Source organism: Pezoporus flaviventris, unplaced genomic scaffold (assembly GCF_033815535.1).
Source record: "Pezoporus flaviventris isolate CSIRO_AGI_PZ_B2104156 unplaced genomic scaffold, CSIRO_AGI_Pfla_v1 ptg000045l, whole genome shotgun sequence".
Classification (NCBI taxonomy): domain Eukaryota; kingdom Metazoa; phylum Chordata; class Aves; order Psittaciformes; family Psittacidae; genus Pezoporus; species Pezoporus flaviventris.
In genome coordinates this window covers 19,334,400-19,352,909 of record NW_026892593.1, presented here as the reverse complement: position 1 = coordinate 19,352,909, position 18,510 = coordinate 19,334,400, and the positions used below count along the sequence as shown (strand labels likewise).

At 40.1% G+C, this 18,510-nt stretch overlaps 1 protein-coding gene across 11 annotated transcripts in view; it reads right to left on the bottom strand.

The window, feature by feature from the left end:
* CADPS2 (calcium dependent secretion activator 2) overlaps positions 1-18,510 on the bottom strand; it is a 308,797-nt gene that overhangs the window by 242,284 nt on the left and 48,003 nt on the right. For all 11 annotated transcript variants that reach the window (XM_061467595.1, XM_061467600.1, XM_061467599.1 and 8 more), the window contains exon 2: positions 3,927-4,040. In XM_061467595.1, coding sequence (XP_061323579.1) covers positions 3,927-4,040 — 114 coding nt within the window. The remainder of the gene's footprint in view (positions 1-3,926; positions 4,041-18,510) is intronic.

Here is an 18,510-nt window from a genome sequence, read left to right as displayed (position 1 = left end):
TTTTACTGGTAACTTTTAAAAAGTGGGTTGAAATATGCAAAGAAAGACTTTATTTCATAAGTCACTTTTTCACTTAATTTTACACTTAGCAGTGTGTCCAGTATAATCACTCATAATAAATTGCCATATGACTGAATTTTTCTCCTTATCCAAAAGTATCACCAACATCTGATGTTCTGCCGATTGGAATCTGGCTCAATATCTGTAATGGAATTTTATACAAAAGAAATGCTGTGTTAATTCTGAGAGAATGACTGGAGAAAGAGAACTGTAAACACTTTCATACCTTCTCTAAAACTGGAAGAGGAAATAATTCCTCAAGACAGTCTTTTTAATACATATACAAAAATGAATCATGCTAAATTTCAGTGAGACTTTCAGGAAGAGTAGTGGGTTGATAGCTGAAGATTACACAGAACACAAAAACAACCATTTCTGGAGAATTAAAGAAGACTTTATGCAACTTTTCTTATTAATTGTTTTCCTATTACATTTTTTTTAAGATAAATGAGAAACAATGCCAGAATATTACCAGAAGGTCTTGAAAACCACAGGAGCATCATAAAAGACATAATGCTGGGGGATAAAACAAGAAGATTAACCAGTGTAAATCTTCCCAAGTAGTCCTGACACAGGAGCATAACTCTCTTACAACACAGTGAATTTGAATTCATGTTTATTTACTTGGTAAATAAATTATTTTTTCAACAAATATTTCTGGAAAAGTAAATCAAAGACTGTGCTAAATCCTTTGAACTTTCTAAATCTTTCAAACTTCCTAAATCCTTCGAACTTACTCTTAGATTCCTAAGAGGACAAATTCTGAACAAACACATTATAGACAGATTTAGTGATTAAAAACACCTGCAACTAGTGTTGCAGAATTTATGACACATGCCCAAACTAAACCTTCTCTCTCCCATTCAAAGAGCTGGGTGTGGGAAAACAACTCCGGTAATGAAAATACCCTGGCTTGGCAAGCAATATTGTAGTAATTCTCAAACCATGACTACTACATAGGATTAAACACAAATTAATAATTTTCAGAGTAAAATAATTACTGTGCAGCCCACGTATTTGTTCCCTTCCATGTCAGATAAAACTGAACTGTAGCTCAGCAACTGAAGTATAAAGAAATTAACACTGAATTGACAGAAACGAGCAAGACATTCATAATTCAAAATACTAAAGAAACATCATCGAACAGGAGGTACGATGGACCACATGTAGAAGACAGAGGTGAGAAAGCATTAGAGCACAGCATCAACAGAACACACAAAGAAGTAACAGAGATTAATATTTTCAACAAATGGGTAATGAAGCAAATGAAAAAGGCACAAGAGATACATATAAGCGATGATATGAGAATCTGTGGTAAGATGCATAAAATTTGATTAAAATGCATTGAAGAGGAGCAGCAGCTTGAACTGTCTCCAGCTGGATCCCACCATTGCAATGTTCATTAAATCTAATATTGCATACTAGTGACTGTCTATTACAATCCTGAAAAGGAATTAAAAATGACTAGCAAATGTTGACTCAAAGTGCACAAGGCTGGAAGGAAATCTCTGGAAAGAATGGAAAATGGAATTGGAAGAAGGGGAGCAAAAAACAAAGTAAAAAGACTGAAGAACCAAATTCCAGCTGGTAGATGAGCTCATGGTGTATTAACACAGGATGATGATTCCAGTAGCCCATGGTGTCATTACAGCCTTTTCAGTGATGCCAAGATTTTTGAAATCTGTTTGAAACTGGACAGCTAGAACACTTGTACACTTAATTCAAACTAATGAATGGCTGAAAATAGCTGGAGAATTTGAGTCTTCCATTTTATAGGGCTATCTTAGATTACTATCCATAGCTTTTCACTGCAACAGCAGATATGATGAAAAACATGGTTCTCAATGCGTCCAAAAAATCTCATTAACAGGAGACTCAAAGTAAATCTTAACAGGACAGTTACTGGTTAGGCATTTATTTTAAAATCATTTTTATTCACTATCACATCCTTTCTGAAGGGCAGGCTACTTCTTCTAACACATCAAGCTTCTTACACAGCTTGCTGAAAGACAACCACGAACATTATGTCCTTTTCAATTCTACCCCATGTTCAGCATCTTGAGACATCCCACTCCCCTGAAACTTACCATTGGGCAGCTAACTAGCTCAGCCTTGCCCTGTAGCATATTCTGAGCTCTTCTTCCTCCCAGTCTTAATTTCTTCTTCAGTTATACAAAAAAATAAGGGATTACTTTCCAACAAATCCTGCACTGTTCCCACATCCAATGTAGTACATATTCTCTGTTTCACCTGCAGACCTATCCCCATCCTTTCACAAATGTCTTTATGTGATTTCCTTCATTTGAACTGCCACAGTTCTGATCAGGCTGTGATTTGGAGAATCTCACACTGAGTCCTCACATTTCTGTACAACAGGGAAACCATTTGCTCGCCCCCATCTATTCTTTTTTTTTGTGTATGTCCTGGGTTCAGCAGTAGCAGGCATTTTTCTCCTCCTTGGTAGCTGGTGCAGTGCTGTGTTTTGATTTTTGGCCTGGAAACACAGCTGATAACAATGATGTTTTGGTTTGGCCAAGGACTTTGTGAGCCTCATGCTCTGTCAGGGAGGAGGGGAAGCTGGGAGGAAGCAGAGACAGAACACCTGACCCAAACTGGCCAAAGAGGTATTCCATACCACAGCACGTCATGCCCAGGAGGTAACGGAGAGTTACCTGGGAAGGGCTGGGAGACTGCAGGGTTGGAGGAGGTATGGGTCGGTGCTTGGTCGGGCTGGGGGGGCAAGTTATCAGCTGGTGGTGAGGTGCTGTATTCTCTTCCCTTGTTATTTCCTTTATCATTATTCTTATTGGTGGCAGCAGTAGTGATCTGTGTTATACCTTAGTTACTAAACTGTTCTTATCTCAACCTGTGGGAGTTGCATTCTTTTCGATTCTCCTCTCCATCCCTCTGGGAGTAGGGGGAGGGAAAGAAGGGGGGAAGTGAGTGAACTAGCTGCCTGACCAGGTTTAAACCATGACAGTTCTACATAATTTAATGTAGGTAAAACCAAGCTAGTACCTAAGTCACATCTTTTTCTCCATGAAGAGTTTCATTCACTAGCAAAGAAATAGCTGACAAAGGACAAACAATATATAAAAATATAAGGCTAAAAAATCTGAAAAAAATAAAAACAAAAACAGATGTGGCAGACTGAAATACACAGAAAACCCCACAAAAGAAATGCAAGTTTAACACACATCCCTTATGATTGACCAAGCAAGTCTGAAGTTAGATGAGACAAAATGAATCTGCAGTACCACTTGCTAAGAGTAAGAAATAAATTCTCTAGCCATATGCTGCTGATGTTACAAAATAGACAGTGAACTGTCCTCTTAGTTGGGAATGGGACCTGTCCTTTAAGCAATTAAAGACACATCTAAAGAGCTGCACTGCTGCTTGTAGGCACTGAGCATGCCCAGCTGCATGGAAAGCTTCTCTTCTTTGGGAAGAGAACAGGCAGTTCTTCTCCAAAAAACTCTGCATGGTGACTAAAAAATCACAACACATTTCTCAAGATGGTAACCTACAACTGAAGCACTGATTAAAAGAGGTACCTTGGACATATGGAGATAAAGATAGCAATGCCTAGTTGTATCAAATGCTGCCAGAAAGATTTTTAGCACCAGGGTTTTTTTGTTTTGTCTTTCTTTTTTCCCTTCTTCAAAAAAGGGTGGATATTTTCTAGTTCAGTTTATCTCTTGTGCCCAGGCAGTGGATTTCAACTTTTAAAACAGCAGAGTAGGAGGAAGCTGTTTCTCGAAGGTTTGGAAGTTCACAGCCTTTGAAACTTAAAATGCTTTCCTTGTATCTGAAAAGAGATCCTATGAACTTTTTAAACAATATAGAAAACAAAGTACATAACTTACCTCATAGTAACTTCGCACAGCATTGCAAAATGCTTCGTCTGCTACAATTTGAGTCTCCCCATTCAAAAAGGCCTGGAAACGTTCCTTCAGTATCTGTAGCTGCTGCTTATTGAGCTATGCAAGAAAAAAAGGAGAGGGAAGAGAACAATAAATACAGTTAGTCTCAAAGTAAAAATATGCAATACTATACACATTTGGAAGTTGTGAACAAGGAGGAAAAGGCACAGGCTTCCTGGTGATTTGCTCCCTAGAGAGTGGCAGGCCCTCAGAGTCCTAGCTGGATAAGTCAGGTGGCTGCAGCAAGTCATGTATGCACTCAGTATGCAACTAAACCTCTGTATTCTTTCCCTTGTGTCCTTGGGATGCTACGGCTAAGTCTGCATGGATACTTCTCCTGAGCAATATTTCATACGCACATGCTGACCTTCCCCAGGACAGCAACACCAGCTAATAAAACTTGTCTTTTAGCTCTAGCCTTCAAATATTTCTTTTTTATTTCTTTTTTTTTTTTTTTTCAGCCTTCAAGTACGTCAAAAATAACTGAGATGTGTCCACTTTTTGGAGTCATCTAGGTGCTACCCACTGGAATGTTTTAACACGCACGCTCACTGTGAAGAAAATGGACAAAACATGCTCCCTATGATGAAAACGGACTTCTAGCCATCAATGTTATAAACACTACAAACAACATGAAACAAATAATCATGGGGAACAGCAGCCACATGGCTCCAGGACTGACACCAAATTACATATGATGGACTTCATATCAAAGTTGAGGTCATTTTGAAAACAAGACTCCTTGTAGAGGGCGTGACATGATTAAACCATGCAATTGATGCATTTCTATCAAAGATTAATGTTGTTGGAAAAAAGCAAAATCTGAAAGCTCTCCAGTGATCCAGGCCTTTTGCCAAGGTTCCTATCAACTCTTGAAACATTTAGTAAGATATTTTCTCTGTATCAAATCTGTGAGAAGTTAGAATGTCACATCAAAGATGACTGCTGCTAACATACTAATATAACAAAATGAAGGTTAAAAATAGTTGTTTTGCTTTCCCATAACTTAAAAGCTTGTGTAAAGCCTTTATTCCAGTGAATATTCCTGAACTTTAAATTTAACATTAAAAAAAAAAACACAAGAATTAAAAAGTTTTTTCATCCTTCCTGTATCTTGCTTAGTTAAAAATAAACAAACAAATACATGTGTAGACAGAAAACGAAAATATTTTTCCAGAAGTTAGATTTGTAATGGTTAACCTGCAATAAATAACATTATTCTGACCATATCATTGTCCCTTACAGAAGAACTTTTTTGTATCTGCAGTGAGTATGGTGACCACAGGCTATCAGGTCTATAGTGTTGACTCTTTGAAGCTGCAACTCTGTTACAAGATTAGCAAAATTACTGGTATCCTGAGAACGTGCCTACCTTGGACAATTTATTTCCTTCATATCAATGGAAGATCCTACATAGAGTTTGCTATGTTTGTCATGTCTTGTGTTTCTATGGAACACGTAGCAATTTACTTCAACACTCTCCTGAAATTGAATGCAAACCTGAAAGCTGTTCTGTTTACACAGAAAACATAAGTATAGATGCCATTTAAATACTTGATTTGAGAAATCCTCTGAAAAATGGTGAAATGTAGGCAGTACGAATGCAAAGCCAAAGAACTATGCCTTTGAAAAAAAAATCTAAGCTACTTAAAAATGATAATTCTGTTCCTCTTCTTAATGAAACTATTAGCGATAAAGAACAAGCCCCAAGAAACCCCTACAGAAGACTCCTATTGAGGCAAGCAAACTTCAGCAGCGGTTGCTGTAACTTGGAAAAATTTCCTGCGTGAGCTCTTGAGAGCAGCAGCCCAACACAGGCACACTGACAGCCTGCACCACTGCTAGCTAAAAATCCATGGAAGAGAAGTACTTGTTTTATGTCTGCACATAGACCAGAAGTGCATCTATCCACCTGTGTGCCAGACATCCACTTCTTGCACAGAATCTGGACCACAAAGGTTAGCTGTTTCTAACAGAAACCAAGCTTTATTCCCAGCTATGCAGGACAGGTCTTTCCCCTTATTCAATTCCCTTTATTCTCTTCATTTTCTAAAGATACTGGACAAGTCGAAATAATGGAAAATACAAATCATAAAGGATGGTTTAACTTTTTTTCTAGCACAGACTTCTCAAAGGGGAAGTAAAGAGCCAAGTTCTCCCACAGACAGTGCACCACTGCTGAGCTAGCAGCTCCTTCATCCCATGGAGTATTCACAGCTCCGTCACGAGAACATGCGGGCTTCCTGCCAAGGCAATTATGGAAATGTGTTTTCATGCTTGCAGACTTCATTTTTTAGGTGATTTGCTTGTCTATTACCCACATATCAAACAAAAACATTATGAATAAGGCAATAAAATATAAATTTAATTCTGACTTCCTCAGTCTTAACCAACATAGTTCAGCAAACTAAAATGCCTTTAAAATATTTATATATGGCTTTCATGCCAATTCAGATAGTAAGCAATTCTAAGGATTGAGTGACATGTTAGGATTACTGTACATTCCTTACATTACTTTTTGGATGAAATCTAGATGTGTAGGGGAACAAAGTTCTGCAAAACTACAAAATAATAACAAATCCAATGGAAACACATGGAAAGCTACACCCTCCACTAAGGATAATCTGAACACTATTTTATAGGTCCCAAGTACTTGTCATCTAGAGACACAGTTAACTGTCAAGATGTAGAATACTTTATAGTAGTCTGCTGCAGCATACAGTTCCTCTGGGTTTTTTATTTGTCAGAATATTTAGTAGACAGTGAATTCTCAGTCATAATTTACTTTTTAAAATGTTGGTAATTTTTAATTACACTCATCGACTTGCAGCCAAATGTCTTTAATAATGAAAAATCCAAAACTAACAGCAAAAGTAGTAGCTCAGAAATGCAGAATAAAAAGGGAAATCTAATTCCATTAGAAAGCCATAATGGCAAATGGAGAGAAACAGGCATCTGCACAGGACATTAACTCCTGGACACTGCCAAACAGTTCAACCTATCCATGCCTGAGGTTGCTTTGAAGTTGTCCATCTTGGTTAACAAGGAACAAGAGATGAGGACATCATGCATAGCCAGTTCCTAAGTGAAATGCTTAAAACTTGGGGACAGTGATCCTGGCCAGATTCTCTCTGGTAGCAGTTTACATAAAGGAGCTCAAAAGCCGCCTGCAGTAGGATTACCTTTCTACTGCACATGCCCCTTCCTGCTTTCCTCTGGGTCAGACCTTTGCTTTCAGTTCCCCTCTATTTTGTCACATCTTTACTATTAGTGCAGACATAGTATCCACATTTTAATTCTAACAGAAAGAACCATGAACAGCAAAATAAAAATAAAAAAAATTATAGAATCATAGAATGGTTTGGACTGGAAAGGACCTTAAGATTCTTCTAGTTCCAACCCCCCTGCCATGGGCAGGGACACCTCACACCAGACCATGTCACCAAAGGCTAAGTCCAACGTGGCCTTGAAAACTGGCAAGGATGGAATAACCTCTTTCAGTACCTCACCACCTTCAGAGTAAATACCTTCTTCCTTATACCCAATCTAAACTTCCCCTGTTTAAGTTTTAACCCATTACCCCTTGTCCTATCACTACAGTCCCTAATGAAGAGTCCCTCTCCAACATCCTTATAGGCCCCCTTCAGATACTGGAAGGCTGCTATGAGGTCTCCACGCAGCCTTCTCTTCTCCAGGCTGAACAGCCCCAGCTTTCTCAGCCTGCCTTCATATGGGAGGTGCTTGAGCCCCCTGATCGTCCTCGTGGGCCTCCTCTGGACCCAACAGCTCCATGTCCTTCTTCTGTTGAGGACACCACCAAATGTAAACTGAACTCTAAATATCACCTAAACTGCATAGGAAAGCCTCACTGATTCTTTTGCTTTCCAATAACCTGCTTCAGATTTGTATTGCTTAGTTGGATTTCACATTCTCAGTGGAATTAAATCTCTGGTCCTAACTCTGTGTGATACTGCTATTGTAGCTCTGTGTGATACTGTCGCTTCATGGAGAATGTGTAACAAATTCCAGTGACTCAGAATACCAGGTTTGATTGCATTCTCCAGAATAATAACCAAAGACAACTTTAAGGGAAAACAAGATTAACTGCCTTCAAATTTACTTTTTCTTTATTGCAGCCACATGAGATACATATTTCTTTTCCCCTCCATCCCTGTGCCTTTCAAAAAAGGCAACATTTATTTTTCACATTACATTTGCTAACCTTAGTAGGTTATCAAAGAATGAAATCATGTATTTAAGATAGAACAAACTTCTCAGAGTTATTTAATTAAAGAATAACTTGCTTTCAAGTTGCAATAGCAATTTGCCTTTTTATAATTTACAAAGTAATACAAAGGCATCAAAAGAGCCTCAAGCACTTAACTATTAAAAAAAAAAATCTCACCTTGCATTTAACATTTCAAATTAGTCTTATATATCCCAGCACATTCCCCTTGGAGCACTAAAGATTTGCCTTTTCACTTCTTAAGTGAAACCTGGGTACAAAAACCTAGAAGACTTTCTAGTTTAGTTCCATTCATACCTTTAAACAATTTGTCGTGGTTTAAACCCAGTCAGGTAACTCGTTAACTCACCCCCCCCCACCTTCTTTCCCTCCCCCTACTCCCGGAGGGACGGAGAGGAGAATCGAAAAGAATGCAACTCCCACGGGTTGAGATAAGAACAGTTTAGTAACTAAGGTATAACACAAATCACTGCTGCTACCACCAATAAGAATAATGATAAAGGAAATAACAAGGGAAGAGAATACAACACCTCACCACCAGCTGACCGATAACTCGCCCCCCTCAGCCCGACCAAGCTCTGACCGATACCTCCTCCAACCCTGCAGACTCCCAGCCCTTCCGGCTAACTCCCAGTTACATCCTGGGCATGACGTGCTGTGGTATGGGATACCTCTTTGGTCAGTTTGGGTCAGGTGTCCTGTCTCTGCTTCCTCCTGGCTTCCCCTCCTCCCTGGCAGAGCATGAGGCTCACAAAGTCCTTGGCCAAACCAAAACATCATTGTTATCAGCTCTGTTCCCAGGCCGAAAGTCAAAACACAGCACTGCATCAGCTACCAAGAAGGGGAAAAATGACTGCTACTGCTGAACCCAGGACACAATTTCAATAAATGGATTTTACAGAGAGTTTAAATTCTTGGTTTTTATAAGGAGCTGCACTTCAAACTACCTGGCAGTTTAGGGACTTGTTTCAATATTACAGGTTTTATTTAATTAACTACATTTAAATAATAAACTGACAGTATGAAGGAAAAACAAAGCATGTATGTATTTGTAACAGAATACTGCTGATCTTCTCTTTGAAAGACACAAGAAAAAAACCCAAACAACCCTCACTTCACAGAATCTGAGGCTAGATTTGGAGCATTTTCATCTGTTTCTCATTGCCTAAGTACACAGAGCAGCTCATTACTGCCCTAAACATACGCAGCCAACAGCAGCTGGCAAAGACACAACTCACAGCACAAATATTCTCTAGAAAACTTTGGCCTTTAAAACGAAAAGCTTCACATGTGGCCTGTGTGTTAGCTGCAACCAGCCTCTCCCTGCATGCCCCAGAGCACTGCTGGCTTGGAACCACAGCCCGCAGCTGACCCTATTCCCCACAGGCGCACTCAGCCAAAAGACTGGTTCTGGAGGAATAACATTCTGAACCATTGCCACCTTGTGGCAATTTTAGAAATATAGGAAAAAAATGATCACAGGCTGCATGTCTTCACACTTGGAGCTCAGATCTGTGTCAGTATCAATAAGCCCTGACCTTAACACTAGCAACAGCATGGCTTCTTCTCTACTCCCACACTGTTTTACTCGGAATAACCTTCCTCAGACCATATGGGGATTTCAGGAAAATAGCAGGAGGTGATGACTGCAATTATAGACAGAGTTAGATCAAATATTTCTTATGCAGGCTACAAAAAAACCAAAAAGGGAGTAGGGAGGAGCCAGCCAAAGAGTCATCCCTCAAATTCTCAGCTGCCGTGTATATGATTTGTAATGCCAAACACAACTTAAGTCCCTGAACACTTCCTAAAAATAAGCTTTTTTGTTTCAAAACTAAGCCGTTTTGTCCAGTGCCTTCCACAGCAGCAGCTTCTTTTAGACAACTTCAGCCCAAACAGTACTTTTCCAGCACAAAGAGTGAAAACAAGAAATAACCTGATAAGCCTTCCCTCACACAGCTGTCTCTCCCTTCCATTTAATCAGGAGATAAATTTGCATCTCCTGAGTGAAAAGAAATTAAGGTACAAATAAATAATTTTCCATCCAGCTTCTGATGCACTTCTTTGAACATAACTTTGTTTCTTGTCCTGCCAGGCCCTTTGCCAATGAAAAAAAAAAAAAGGAAAAAAGAAGGAAAAAAGAGAGAAAAAGAGTAGAAATTAGTGCCAGAGTGGCTTTCTCATGTTATGAATTGTGTTTCACTGTACAGTAATTCACCCAACTTGCCCATACCCTCAGCCAGAACCAAACCTGGACAATACAACAGGTCAGTGCATTTATAATGACAGTCAGTTTTACACACCACTTCCAGGACAATAAAAATTCAACTACTAATAATTTCCTAGCAATTCCAACAGACCATATGTTCAAGGCCCTACACATTTCAAGTTCAAGGTCCATCTGCACATCAAACCAAGCTTTCAGCCTAAGTTCTGCATGCCTACGAAAGGGAGCACATACACACTTTACATGTTTTTTGCTGGGTTTTTTTTTAGATTTTGTTTCATTTGATTTCATTCTGCCTCAAAAGATACCTGGTTAGGTGCCAGATTAACTGCCATCTCTCCACCTTCCCAAACCTTCCAACCACAGCAGCGGGCTCAAGGATGCTGACTACCTCCCTGCATTCCTCTGCAGGTCTCCCTGCTGTGCGGGGGTAGTGGCTAACCCATCACAGTGAGCTTTCCTCTTGTCACATGAGCCTCAGAAATGCCAGGACAGTGTCTTAAGAAATTGAAACAACTCCCACCCCACTGCTGAGTGACACTCAAGAGCCACCCAAGTCTTTGTCCCAGACCAAGCCTGGTGTAACCCCAGCTTCCCATCAGCATCCACAGGTGGTGGGGGGGATGACTTTATCCACAGGGCTGGACTCTGGAAAGCCCCATGCATACCTCCTCTGTGAAAGCCAAGTGAAGGGAAAGGCATTTGGCTGAACTCATCATTACCCTTTCCCTCCAGAGAAACAAAAAGCCTGTGCCACATCATTGGCTGTTAATGAGCTTCATCACACATCGGTGATGAAAATAAGCCTGCAAAGCAAATAGCCAGTTATAAACAGTAATTCTCCCTCCATTTCCCCTCCTTCTCCCCCACCTTGCCTCCTCTTTCAGTATTTGCCTACACAAGAGTATTACTTGTGTTTCAGAGCAGAGATAGAGGGTGTTCATTTATAGTGAATTACTTTTCTACTGAGGAACAAGACTAAATAAACAGTATTAGAGAAGCTCAGTACTAAAACGGGGGTGATAGCTGAATTATGCAGGTCTTCATCATGTACAATAACGGTCCTGTACAGCATGTGGGTGGCACACAATCTATGCTGTCCTTTAATACTCACTGCATAAAGCCATTTGATTTCCTAAATAATGAATAAATATTTTGCTGTCACTTAGCAACCTTAGCTGTTCTTTGATTTTCTGAAAGTTGAAGTTATTCCAAGTAAAACAGTGTAAGGATTCTGTTTGCTGTCATTCAGCATAGACTATACTGTGTACATACTCATTATGAAATAATTTAGCACCTTGTAGAATCAAATAGATTTCCGAAATCAGCTAACACGTTTATCAAACTTATCATTCTTTATAGTCAAATAAGCACTACACAGCATTTACCCCTGGTTGGTCTGCCACTTGTTTGAAAACCAGAAACATTACCAATAATGTACTGGTCATTCAATTCCACTTATAGGGTGTTTCACCGTAAGAAATATTTTCTGTATCATTAAGTCTGAAAATTTAACTGCTTAGAAATTCTTCACAGCAATGGCAGATTTCTTTACTGTTGAAAAAGACTGTCAAACTTTTACAGACTATGCCACACTAGGAAAGAAAGCATCCGCTACGTTTGTCGTAAATGCTGTCAGCGCAGTTGCAATTGTTTTCTTTGTACCTACCCCTACTACCTGAGATCTGCTGCAGAATTTAACTGACAGTCATGGGCTAGATTTATATTCTTGTCTTTGTTTGTTCTGTGCAGCAGACTTCAGTGATCTCCTCTCAGTCTTGAGTGGCTGCATAGACACGCTACAGCTAGGCCAGCTATGTTTCGCTGTCCCTCATGCCATCACTGTTTGGGGCCATATTCCATGCAGAGGACACAGTGGCACTGCAACTTCACTTCCTTGAGGTTACCAGAAAGACAAGAAGACCAGTTATGCTTGAAAGCTACAGAAACGAAACGTGCAGCCAAGAAAGCTGATGATGACTCATGCAGCTGACCATGAAAATTATGCCTAGCAGAGATGACAGTGATCCTTGACATGGTGGAAACCTCAGCTGCCAGTGGCTTTCACAGAATCATACAATGGTATGGACTGGAAGGGACTTTAAAGATCATCTAGTTCCAACCCTCTACCATTGGCAGGGACACCTTCCACTAGACCGGGCTGCTCAAAGCTCCATCCAACTTGGCCTTGCCCACTGCAAGGGATGAGGCAGCCACAACTTCTCTGGGCAACCTGTGCCAGTGTCTCACCACCCTCATACTGAAGAATTTCTTCCTAATAATCTAATAGAACTCTACCTTCCATTTAAAGCAATTCCCCCTTGTCCTATCACTACATGCGTTGTAAAAAGTCCCGCTCCAGATTTCTCACAGGCCCTCTTTAGAGACTGGAAGGCAGCAGCTGGTCTTCCTGGAGACTCCTTTTCCCCATGCTGAACAACTCAAACTCTCTCAAGCCTCAGTCGGCAAAGATGTTAAACAGCCCTGGTCCCAACACCAACCCCTGAGAGGGACCACTCACCATCTATCTCCCACTTATTTTGAGCAACTGACCGCAACTCTTTTGAGTGCAACCAGTTCTTAACCCATCAAGTGGTCCACACATCAAATCCATGCCTCTCCAGTTTAGAGACAAGGATGTCACCTGGGACGGTGTCAAATGCTTTGCAGAAGCTCAGGTAGGTGACTTCAGCTGTTCTTCCCTTATTCACCAATGCTGGAACCCCATTGTAGAAGGCCACCAAATTTGTCAGGCACAATTTGCACTTCATTTCCAGAAAGGAAAACCAAGTGAAGTTTTAGAGGCAACTGCTGCTAACATACACAGAATTACAGCTCTGACTCACAGTGTACATCAGCAGTTCAGATAGTGCTGGACTGAATGGATTTCCATCACTTCCTACAGCACAGCTACTGTCTTGCTCCTCTGTATCTACATTATCTTTTCCACCCCACGTCAACTTTGCACCCCCAGGACTATTTGTCAGAACTATTTTCTCCAAGAAATCAGCTTTCTTATTTTCAGAACTTCTCCACAGATAAATCAAGCTAACAGAAACAACCTTTTCATATCTCAGAAGTGTTGCACTGACGAGCTTCGTTTGATAACAACCTCACACCAGGACATTTTGCCAGCAAAGATCTCTCAAGTGTAACTAAGAAGGCCACAGGAGAGCTGCTTGAAAGAACAGAATCATCAGCAAAATACATGTTCCTGCTACCAACTCTCATCCTTCCGAGGTTGACATTCAGGTTTCATTTTAGCTCACTTTCTAAGAAGACACTGTGATCATACAACCCTTCCTTGGTTGTGCAAATGTCATCTTTTCCCCCACACACGCAACTTCTGCATGCACATCTCCAGTTTTATCAGTTCTAAGAAGAAAGAGAAAAGTGTGGAGGTTTCACAGATAACCAGATTTTCCCTCCTCTGAAAAACAGAATTAAAAAGAAACCCTAATTACTCTTCTCTGACAGAAATGCAAGCAAAACGAAGTGTCCTCTTTTTGGCTTGTATAGAGTTAATTTTCTTCCTAGTAGCTGGTGTGGTGCTGTGTTTTGGATTTAGTATGAGAATAATGTTGATAACACACCAATGTTTTAGCTGTTGCTGAGCACGGCTCACACTAAGTCAAGGACTTTCCAGCTTTTCATACTGCCCTGCCAGCGAGGAGGCTGGGCGTGCACAAGGAGCTGGGAGGGGACACAGATGGGACAGCTGACCCCCACTGTCCAAAGGGATATTCCATATCATACGATGTCATGGTGAACAAGAAAACTGGGGGCAGTTGGCTGGGGGCAGGGGGGGTGGCAGCCTGCTGCTCAGGGACTGGGTGGGCATTGGTCAGCAGATGGTGATCAGTTGCAGTGTCCATCACTAGTATATTCTTTTATCAGTATTATTTTTCCTTCCTTTTCTGTCCTATTAAACTGTCTTTACCTCAGTTTTTAGAAGGAGTTTTACCTTTTTTTTTTTTGATTCATTTCTCTCCCCCATCCCACTGGGGGGAATGAGTGAATGACTGTGTGGTGTTTAGCTGTCTGACAGGTTAAAGTGCAACACTAAGAGATTGTCATTTGTGTTTGGCACCTGGCAAATACAAGCTTTATGCCCATCACACTCTGTGGCAACATGTTTCAGGCTAGTTGGCTTAAATTCAATAAACAAAAACGATAACAATAAAAGTTGGAATAAAATCCAGAAGAAGGTTTTATTCTGGGTTCTGATAACATTTAAAAACATATTTCACCAAACTAGGTAGTTTTACAAAATATTTTCCACAAAAATTCATCTAGTTTCATTAATAAGCAGAATTGTGCCTATACTCCACCTACCTTCTCCGTGAGGGCTGCAAAACAGAGAAATTAAGGATATATGGGACCTTTAGAATTCACCTAGTCAAACTTTTGTCTCAAAGCAAGGCTAGATCTGAAGATATACCATGCTGTTCTGGACCTTGTCCGGACAAGGTTCACATGTCTCCAGGGACGAAGATACAGCAGAGTCTCTGTGCAACCTGCTCCAGTGCTCTTTCTCAAGTTCCCACCCAACTCTCTAATATCGAGCCAGAAGGTCCATGTTGTGGCTTGTGACTGTTACTTCCTGTTCTTTTCTTGTGAACTTCTGAAAATAGTCTAGCTCCATCTTCTCTATAGTCCTGTCCCTCCTTAAGGACTACATAACAGTTAAACTTTTAACCTTATCCAGATTAAAGCAACCCAGACCTCTCCACCTCCCTTTGTGTATCATGTCTTCCACCTCTCTCAGCATCTGAGGGAACCCCAGTGGACTTCTTTCAGTTTGTTCATACCACTCTTCTACTTGGGGACCCATAAATGGACAGAGTATTACAGATGTGGCAACATCAGTGTCAACAACATGGGAAAATAAATGTACTTCCCTTGACCTGCGCTGCACTCCTGCTAATGCAGCTGAACATGCAGCCAGCCTTCATTTCCCCAACTCCTCCTCTACTTGCTCTCCAACTGGATCCTGAAGTCTTTTGCTGCAGAAGATCCAGTTAGTCAGTCCTTTGCCTGCAAATATGCATGGAGCTCTGCCCTGAAAGTGTGGCTCTACTTTTCTCTGTGCTGAACACCTGAAGATTTTTGTTGACTCATTTGTCTTAGAAGTCAGGAGTCCCCTGAGTATCAGTCTTTCCCTTTTGCTATCAAGTGCTCCTCTAAATTTGATGTCATCTGAGAATGTGCTAAGGCTGCATTCATTTCTATCTTCCAAGCCAATCTACAGAATCATTTAGGTTGGAAAAGACCTTTAAGATCACTCAGTCCTAAACCTGGTTACTTGTCCATCAGCATCTTTTGGTCAACTCAACTGTACCTTCCCCCAGTTCATCACCCAAGAGAAATATGAAAATACACTTCTTTACAGAGACTGAAAAGATAAATTGACAATACATAAATGGCAGCACAAACCGTTATTTTGAACTAAAGCCTTCTGGCTCCCCTAGAACTAGATACAAGCAGACAGTCCACATCACTGAATCACTCTTCAGGTTAAGGGCAATAAATTCAGACTTAAAAACTATCTCATTAATTATATGCCTTTAACTCCAACTAACAAATTAATGTAAAGAAAGTTTAACAAGATTAGTCAACAACAGACATGGATAAACACCTTGCCAAAGTACACTGTCAGTACCAAAAACTGTCTTGGGAGACTACAAAAGGTTATGGAACAGAAATCTACTGCAGATTATATGCACAGAAATGCTACACACTAAATACAACCCTTAACCTCCCCATCTGTTATAGGAAATTCCTCAGATTAATATAATTATGGGAATTACCACATACACTTGCTCCATTTTTAATCTCCGCCTAGGCACCTGATAAGGGCCACTGTCAGAAATACGGTAGTTGGTTAGCTAGACTGGTTTTCCATCCAATTAACGAGAAGAACCTAAAGAAAGAGAAGTACAGTCTGACCTGTGAGGTCATTAAGTGATGTTGTGACATTGTACATTCACACATACTTTACACATGAGCACACACAGCCCAATTTAGCTATGGTATAGCAGAATAAGGATGCTCAAGGAGCTATAAGGGCCATAGAAAAAAAACTAAAAAATTACTGTGCTAAGCCAAGTGACCTTCAGTTTTGCCTGGCAAGGACAGCACTGCTGTGAAAAGGACTGTAGCTTTGAATGAACTATCCAGGTATCATCTCATCTTGTACACTTCTGTTTGTCACATACTTTGGAAACCTGTAGTGAGAGAAATTTCTACTTTGAAGTCCACCCCCCTGCCTCTCAAGATGAGCCTTCAAACGTTTGCTTCTCCTACTTTCTGAGGAGACTCAGGAATCCATTTATCAAAACCAACATCTAGACACTAACAGTACAACCATCTGCATAGCCATCATGATAAACATCCTCTGTGACAGACACATCCAAATCCCCGAATAGATTTATTTCACAACAAATAATATGATTTTGAAGCAGCACAGCAGATGATCTCATGAAAACCACAGGGATGAAACCAAACAATTGCACATGGCAGTCAACTTGCACAAACTTTTCCTTGATAGCAAGGAGAACACTTCTCATGAAAGTGTTCCATCTCTGACCTCCCAGCCATCTCTGGGAACTAATTTTCATAAACCTAGAGGACTGCAGTACTCAGGAGCCCAAGATAGTTCAGTTTTGTACTGCATTGTAAAATTGTACCAGAAAAATGCTGAACAAGTAGGTAAAAGCTTTATCACATCCCCTCCCAATACCCATATAAACTTTCCACAACTATGTGTTCTAAGGCTCCCTTCTCTTTCCTCCAACCCAAATCATACAGACTGGTCTAACAGGAAGTATTAGTTTTAAAAAAAATCTTGTTCTCCTTACATCAAAGAGCCATGATTGCTACAGCATTATTCAACATCAGTAGTCTATCTAATGCACTCAAATGAAAATTCTTAATATGCCACTAGGTTTTGTTCATTCAGATTCTCCATCATTTGAAGATTTAAGTACAAAGGAATAACTTCCCGAACTAAATGTTCCAGCAGAAAGGATTTGAAAGCAGGAAGAACGACAGGATGTGTTTTTACATGCACATAATTAGGAAGTCAGACTACATCACCAAACTCCTTCTCCACAGTTTGCAGAAAGTTCTCAGGGCTTAATTTACACAGCTGAAACTACCGGGTTAACAATACAGGTTCTATAATGACAGCTGATTGTAGATTTACCCAGGACTCCTCTTAGCTTTGAATTATCAAAGGGAAAAAAAAAAAAAGCCTTCCAAAAGGGATGCAGTGTTAACACATGATCCTCGAGCATATGACAGTCAAATACGTTTTGTCAGATATCTATGCACAAAGGACTTGATCTTTTCTATACCAAAATAGATAGACATACCATCCAAATGTATACATCTGGTCACACTGACCCACATAGCTGAAACACGATAGACCATTCCACAGTCAATCTCATTTTGGTATACATACATATATATATATATATATATACACACCATATATATACCATACATGACTACAGTGTCCTGTGAAAGCATTATTTCAGTATGTGAAAAGTTTACATACAGCACTCAACCACCTATTGACATCTTTTTTTTTTTTCCCCCACAGGATATTTATAACCAGGTAAATTCATCAATTACTGCAAATTCAGTCACCTTTCTGGGAAGATGAGCTCATCTCAGAACTGTATGCTGCAACATTAAAATGTAGAAGGAAAATACAGTACATAAATATAAATGTAGAGTTTTCACATTCTAAATCAATCTGTCAGACTTCACACATTTCTTGAGAGGCCCAAGAGATTGGTACAACTAATTCTATCCAAAGTTATATTTCCCTGGGCAATCTTCATATAACTAAGAGCCACAAGAAAATACATGATTAAAATTCCCTTAAAAGGAGAAGTACTCAACACCCCTCCACTCCCCAAATATCACAAATAAATGCCTGTCCATTCTGTTTTAGAGGTTCCAAGCAATGGGACGGATCCATGTAATCACTAAATCGGTAAATTATAACAGTAGCTAACATATTTTATTGTCAGGCTTTCCCTAAT